General features: G+C 56.7%; 1 protein-coding gene across 2 annotated transcripts; it reads right to left on the reverse strand.

Moving 5' to 3' along the window:
- Nucleotides 1-1883: 1883 nt before the first annotated feature.
- LOC128793233 (transcription cofactor HES-6-like) lies at nucleotides 1884-3587 on the reverse strand. Of its 2 annotated transcripts, XM_053952345.1 has the most exons (4): nucleotides 3453-3536; nucleotides 3289-3375; nucleotides 3132-3213; nucleotides 1884-3047 (listed from the first exon to the last, which is right to left on the reverse strand). In XM_053952345.1, exons 1-4 carry the CDS (start codon nucleotides 3516-3518, stop codon nucleotides 2614-2616), a joined length of 669 nt encoding a protein of 222 aa, XP_053808320.1. In that variant the 5' UTR covers nucleotides 3519-3536; the 3' UTR covers nucleotides 1884-2613. The 2 variants fall into 2 exon arrangements, with proteins under 2 accessions (XP_053808320.1, XP_053808319.1); XM_053952344.1 differs by having other exon boundaries at nucleotides 1884-3213; nucleotides 3453-3587.
- Nucleotides 3588-7204: the final 3617 nt, after the last annotated feature.

Genomic DNA, 7204 nt, shown 5'->3' on the forward strand with positions numbered 1-7204 from the left:
CTCACCTGGCTTTTCTGGCTTTTCTTTTCAGCTGGACCAGCACCAATAAATGCTCAGGAGAAAGGGCTGGAATCCCTCTGCTCCTCCCAGCCACTCCAGCTTTGGGAGAACAGCTGTCCAGGCGGTCTCATAGCCCTGCTGCCAGTTCTTCCTGCAGCAGAGGGAAGGGGATGTGCCCGGGAAGGCTCCCCTGGCTGCAGGAAGGGCAGCAGCACAAGCAGGAATGGGGAAGGCAGCAGGCCTCTGCTTTGGCTCCCACTCTCCAAGGCCCAGGACAGGGAAGTTGAGCACCACATCTGCAGTGCTGCTAAGCAGGGATGACTTTGCTTTGAGCTGTCCCCAAGCCCTGCTGAACCAAAGCTGGCACTTGTATGTTGACTCTGGGCTGTGTTTCTGCCACCAAAGTGTCAGGATTTGCACTTGCTTTCACAGAAGTATTACAGAGAGCCCTAACACAAGGGTCTTTCATCCCATGGAGATGAAGCCAAGCCAAGCTGCCTCTGGTGCTCCTGCAGCAGTGGAGAGGCTGCCTGGGGCCAGGACCAGCCCTGCATATGGCACTGCTGAAGCCACTGAGCTCAGGCAGGGTCTGAGTGCTGCTGTGGGCCACAGGCTGGGCTCTGGCTGCTGCTGTCACGTTCAGGAGCTGGGCTGTGGCCTCAGCTCCATCTCAAGGGCCTTTTCCAGCCATTGGACACGAGGGGCTCTGGCTGAGCAGGGTCACACCACAGTGAGGGGCTGTGTGTGAACTGCCCTTGGAGTGACAGGCAGCCCTGAGCTAAGAGAGGAGAGTGACATATCAAACGAGATGTGAGACCTGAGAGAAATTGATACAAATAAACCTGGCCTTGGGCTAGAGAGGTACAGCCTCAGTCCAAGAGGTCATCAGGTGTGTGGGGTGTTAGTTCAGTGCAAGTGTCCCAGGTTTCATTTACACTTCAAACCCCAACCTCCCTCCCTGAAGCAGAAAGGTCACTGCAGAGGCTCCCACCTCCCCTGGCCCAGCTGGTTTTTGCCCCCTCCTCCAGCTCAAAGGGAATTTAGCACTACAGGGATGAGATGGACCAAACATTCCAATGGATACCTTTGAACAAGAACACCCACCTCAGGTAAAGAAAATTACAAAGGGAAGTCCTTGCCTGTGCCTCAGTTCTGTTTTTGTTTTTCCATGGGGTTATTAACATAGGCACATGCCTAGTCCCTTGGTCACTGCTTCCTTTCTTGCTTGTTCTATGTTTGAGAACTTCCAGGTATTAAGACACTTTACAATCCTTTTATTCCCCTCTTTACAATGACAGCTCTCTGAAATGGATTGTATCACAGCATAAATAACCTGGCACCTCCCCAAAGCAGGAATCAGGGTAAGAATGCTGAGGGACCCCCTCCAAGCCCCCAGAAACATTAAAGAACACTTTCCAAATCCACTGCACAGTCCATTCAATGGAGTCTTTTTTCACTCTCCACCAACAAAAAAAACCAAACAAAAAAAAGCAAACCACCCTCCTGTGAAGTTATGCCCCAGGACAGGATTTGCCTACCACTTCTGAAGTTAGGGCTGTGCATGTGTGAGCAACGCCTTCAGATGGCAGATCAAGCAGAGCAGGCTTGAGACCAGCATCCAGACCAACCAGCCCCAAACTGTGGCCTAGGACCAGCCTTAGCCAGTCTGACCTTGCTCATTCAACAAACTTAAGTGTCAACTAGAATTAGACAAAAGAAATATTTGAATTCTAATAGTCAACAATGCTTAGTACAAGAATTAAGTTCTTAATTACCATCATTGTTTCCATGATATACACATACTGGTGTTAAGAGCCAACAAGAGGGAGCTGTATTTTTAATGTTTTTAAATGGGTTAGAAGAGCACCACATTACACAGTATATGCCACGTTGTGAATTCAGGGCTTTTTTATTAAAGATTAAAAATAAACAAACATTTGACACCCTAATATACATAAAGTCACAATAAATTCAAATGTGCTAAAAGCCAAATGTGCATAAAGACACTCATTTCTAAAAGGCACCCTGTCACCAACATCTTTTAAAATGTCTAATTCCAACAAGTTTCTAGTTTTCTCTCCCTTCACTAAAGGTGAGACTTTAGGCTGCTATCAGGTATAGACACCTTTTAGGGGTCTGTGCTATCACTAGAACGCTTAAAACCGTGCATGCAGACTTAGCTCCAGCTTCTCCCGGAATTATTTATCGTGATTTAAAATGCACAAGGGTTTTTGCTCAAAAGGTAGTGGTGTTTGGGCCGCTTCTAAGGGCCAAGAAGAAACAGACAGGGTTATAAAACAACTGCTGTGTCTCCACCAGAGAGCTTTGCTACTACAAACCACTTCCCTCCTCCCCCCCCATCCTCTCATAAAAACAACCCCCAAAGTTACAAAACGCCACTCACGCACAGGGATGAAATGTTAACGCGTTTGCTATTAGGCTGTCAGGGTGGGACAGCGTCAGAGTGCTCGAGTCCGCAGTCACGGCGCTGCCAGCCGCGCACACACACACTCAGACAGACACACGGACACTCAAGACAGACACACTCGGCACACGGTGTGCGGGGCACCCTGCCCTCCCCACGGGCAGGTCGGCGCTGACTCCTCTCCGCTGTTACCAGGGTCTCCACATGGATTTGGGCGAGCCGGGCGAGGGCAGGCCCCGCGTCTGGGACGCGTCCAGTCCGTCCGTGGAGGTCTGGCCCGGCCCGGCCTCCGCCTCGTCCGAGTCGGAGCAGGTCTCTTCGCTGGGGGAGGGCGAGAGCGCCGGGGCGGGCAGGGCCGGGCCCGGGCGGGCTCCGGCCGGCAGCACCAGCGCCCCGCCGGCGGGCCAGAGACCGAGGGCCGGCTCCCCGGCAACGTCCGTGATCGAGTCCGGGCAGCCGCCCTCGCTGAGGGGCATGGACTCCAGCAGGTGGTTGAGCAGCTCGGCGGCCGTGGTGGCGTCGATGCCGGGGCAGCTGGAGACGAAGGTGTGCACCTCGTGCATGCACTGGATGTAGCCGGCGGCGAAGCGCTCGCTGGCCTCCAGGAGCCGCCGCCCGCCCCCTGCGCCGCGGGGGACAGAGAGGGGCGCGGGTGAGGCGCAGGCCGGGCCGGGCGCCCCCCGCCGCCCCCCGGGCCGGCACTCACCGCGGGCGCGGCGCTCCAGCACGGCCCGCACCCGCCGCACCGTCCGCTCCAGCACCTCCGCGTTCTCCAGCTTCGCCTGAAACTGACCCGGGGTGTCGCGGCCGTCAGCGCGGCCCCGAGCCCCGCCGGCCCCCGCCCCGCCGCGCCGCCGCCTCACCTCGCTGTCGGCCAGCAGCAGCCGCAGCTCCCGCAGGCTCTCGTTGATGCGCGCCCGGCGCTTCTTCTCCACCAACGGCTTCCTCGTCTGCGGGGACAACAGCGCCGTCAGCCCGCCCCCCGCCGCCCCTCTGGGCCCGGCCCGCCGCTGCGCCCGCCGCTCACCCTGCGGTCGCCGCGGGGCCCCGCGCAGCCCTCGCCGTGCGGCGGGCGGTCCCTGCCCGGCGCCATGGCCGCCGCTCCGCTCCCTCCGCGCCGCTGCCGCCCCGCGCCGCCCCTTTTATATCCCGCGATTTGCATGTCAATGAGCCCATTGGCCGCGCCGCGCGGGCAGCGCCGAGCGTTGGCCGAACGGGCCAATGGCGGCCGCGCGCTTTGTCTGCGCCGGGGCGGGGCGGGCGGAGCGGCCCCGGCGCTGGGCCCGGGCCCGGAGCGGGAGCAGGCCGTGCTGTGCCGGACCGTGCCGGACCGTGCCGGGCCGGGCTGTGCCGTGCTGTGCCGGACCGTGCCGGGCCGGGCTGTGCCGTGCCGTGCCGGACCGTGCCGTGCCGGACCGTGCCGTGCCGTGCCGTACCGGGCCGGGCTGGGCTGTGCCGTGCCGGACCGTGCCGGGCCGGGCTGGGCTGTGCCGGGCCGGGCTGTGCCATGCCGTGCCGGACCGGGCCGTGCTGTGCTGTGCCGGGCCGGGCCGTGCCGTGCCCCTGCCGGCAGCGTGCGGCTCCGCGGGCCGGTTGGGCCCCAATGAACCCCAAACCCCAGCGCCCATTACGGACTCAAGGCCTCAGAATACCCGTGTGTGCCGCTGGGGTGCTCGTGGAACGGAGGGCACAGTGGGGCCGGCTAGGTGCCGGCGAGGCATCAGCACCGACCTGGGCGTGCAAGAGTCGGTCTGAGCCGTGACCGGGAAGCCGTGGGGCTAAGCAGGCACAGCTGGCCACGGAGCTGGTGTTGTCCTGCCCCGTTCCAGCGGATGGGACGGCTCTCGGGCCGGGTGCGGGTGCCAGCCCGGCAGGACGCGCTCGTTGTGGCCGCGGCTGTGCAGGGCATCCCCAGCCCCGGGGCTGCTCGCCTACCCGGTGGCCACGGGCAGCTGGGCCCGGAGAGCTCGGTGCCGGCCCCGGCGCGTCCGCCTCCCCCGCTGAAAGAGCCGGGCAGCTTTGTGCGGTAACTTGATGCTGATGACAGTTGGCAGCTGCAGTTCCCCCGGCAGACCGAGGCGAATAAAAGCATTAGGGCTCGTCCCCGAGGAGAGCGACAGGTGTTCGCTCCCGCTCCTTTGTTTCCCCGCTTTTATTCTCCTCGCTAATGCGTGTCATATTTTTGCCGCCTGAGGAAACGGGAGACGCGTTCCCCGCTTGAACCGGCGCTGACGGCGCGGAGCCGCTCGCTCGCTTCCCTCCGTGTTCGGCATAGCTCCCCTCCTGCTCCGGCTTCCTCCCGCTTTGTCTCGCCACAGAAAGCCCTTCGGCTGTGGCGATGCTGAAGTTTTCCTTGCGGAGAGGTCTGGCGTGAGCCGGAGCCACGCCTGGATCGGTGCCGGGCGGGTCCCGTGTGGCCCGGCGGGTACCGGCACGTGCTCCGGGAAAGGCCGGGCTGGCTCTTACTGCTGGCAGCCCCGCTGTTGCTTAACGCTGCTTTTCATCTTCAAAGTGCCGTGTAAAGCTCCGTGCCTACGCTGTGCTAATCCATGTGTGACAGGAGAGCAGGCTGGGATGGAGAGGTTCGGCACTGCCTGCCCAAAGCCATCATGGAGTGCAGAAGGGTAAAGCCAGGACGTGGGATATCCTGGCTGGAGACCTAAGCTTGGGCCACTCTTTGTTTTGTATCACAGTGGAGAGGAGGTGTTATTTTCAGAAAGGTGTTTCTGGTGTGTTTTGTCCTTTCATGTTAAAGCATCACTGCTTGGGTTTTGTCAGAGGTGGTGTTCAGGTGGTGACAAGTTTCCCTGCACCAGGCAGGAGCAGAGTGGGATGTACTGGGGCTGGATGTCTAAATCTGTCCTTCTGCCTCTGTTGCACTGAATTCTCTGTGTGACACAATGTGGCAAGCAGCTCATTCTTTTTGATGATACAATTAATGCTGGCTAAGCAGAAATACTGTTTGGACCAGGCCAGGTACAGACCATTTTTGTATTTAAGTAGAGACACCTGTGACCATTCGATGCCTGGCTGATGCACACTTAGCCTACCTAAGTGGCAGGGGAAAACCACGAGTGTATGCATGCAAACTGCAGCAAAGTAATGGGTGTCACAATTTTGAAGAACCATCTTCGTTCTGAACCAAAACTAGGCACCTAAGGTCATCAGAGGTGTATAAAAACACACTAATGCACACACACATTTGGGAAATGTGCAGTTATACACAATGTATGTAATCGTTGGTAAAATAGGAATTCCAAGCGTTTGTGAGCTTGTTTTCTCTTCAGAGAAAGCTCAGCTTTTCCTAGAATGGGGGTGGGGGGAATTGGGTGGGCCTGGTTGCTGGCAGGGGTAAAAGCAAACCACACAAATATTCATGTATTCACTGCTCAAACAGTGGGGTTAACACTGGTGTAAATCGTGTGCAGTCCCCAAACCTGCCAGGCCTCTTCACTGCAGGTGTTTGTAGCAGCTGTGTTTCGCGGCTAACTTGGGTTTGAGGTGCTGCTTTGTTAACACAGGGAAATGAGAAGTGAAGGAGCTCCCAAATTCACCCCAGTCGAGGTTCAGATGTGTCGGGACTTGGGTGATGAAATTCTGGTGGCTGCTGAACAGCAATGATCTCTCACAAGCCTCAGTCTGAGTTTTTGAGCAGTGAGGAGCTGGAGGCACAAGGTGAGCACTTCTGGGTGCACGAGGAGACTTCAGCAGCAAATCTTGACTAAGAACAGCCAGAAAGAGTTGGCCATGGCTGTAACATCCTGTTTCTGCTCTGACTGGGCAGGTGCTGATGGCAAGGCATTGTACACATTGTTCTGCAGCATGTCTTTTTGTATTTTCTTTGAAATGCTGCAGGTCAAATGAGTTGACAAATGCTGGAGCTGTTTGTGCAGGGCATTAAAAATATATGTGCCATAAATATCAGGGCATCACTAGAGCTGCCATTCTGGAGGAGGAAGTCACTGCAGGCTATCTCCTCTAGCCCACAGGGACAATGTGACATTTTTGTGCTACCTTAAACAAGTTCCATCACATCAGGTGAAGCGAATAATGGTAATCTTATGCATTTTAATGGAAATGTCAAATGCAATCTAGTAAAAGAAAGCATTCCTTATATGCCTTGTCCAATACCTTGGTGCTTGTCCATGGATCCTGAAGATTTCACTAAACCATCGACTCATCTGTATTTTATCCAGGATAAGCCCATCCTGCTCCCTGCTGAGGGGATGTGTACAGGCACTGCTTCCTCCTGCATGAAGGGCGGAGTTTAACCTTTGCTAGAGCAGGGAGCTCTGTCCTTCCAGAGACAGGCTCCTACACAAGCTATAAATGGCAGTTTAGCCAAGGAACAGCATCGTTTTAGCAGAGATAATGGCATCTGGGCCTTGCTGCATGTGTTCTCCTGCAAGCCTGTGTGTAGAGCAGTATAACACACTATAAAACAGGCTTTAATTCTTTCTAGATGATGCATGAGCACTAATGCAGCTGCAGTGACAGTGGCAAGGGCAACTGTGGGAAGCCATCCTGCAGCCTCAGCTATGTGCCATGTGTTTTGGAGACCCAGGTAAGTGGCAAATCCTCATTTCTGACATGTCACGGCCTCACACGCTTCTGTTTCAGTAGGCAGGTGCATTTGGAAGGTCTTTGGCTCCCAGAAGAGCATTCACAGACACATAATGAAGCCCAAAACATTTTTGAGTACTCTACAGGCAAGTGTGGCTGCCATGCATGCCCTTGGACTGGATTCAGGAGGTGACCCAGGCTCTGCGTGGATAATAC

Source organism: Vidua chalybeata, chromosome 10, assembly GCF_026979565.1.
Source record: "Vidua chalybeata isolate OUT-0048 chromosome 10, bVidCha1 merged haplotype, whole genome shotgun sequence".
NCBI lineage: Eukaryota > Metazoa > Chordata > Aves > Passeriformes > Viduidae > Vidua > Vidua chalybeata.

Coding starts and splice junctions, on each gene's coding strand:
- LOC128793233 (XM_053952344.1), bottom strand. CDS start 3,587: ATGCAAATCGCGGGATATAAAAGGGGCGGCGCGGGGCGGCAGCGGCGC. Junction 3,376..3,452: donor GGCCCCGCGGCGACCGCAGG/GTGAGCGGCGGG, acceptor TTGTCCCCGCAG/ACGAGGAAGCCGTTGGTGGA. Junction 3,214..3,288: donor TGCTGCTGGCCGACAGCGAG/GTGAGGCGGCGG, acceptor ACCCCGGGTCAG/TTTCAGGCGAAGCTGGAGAA.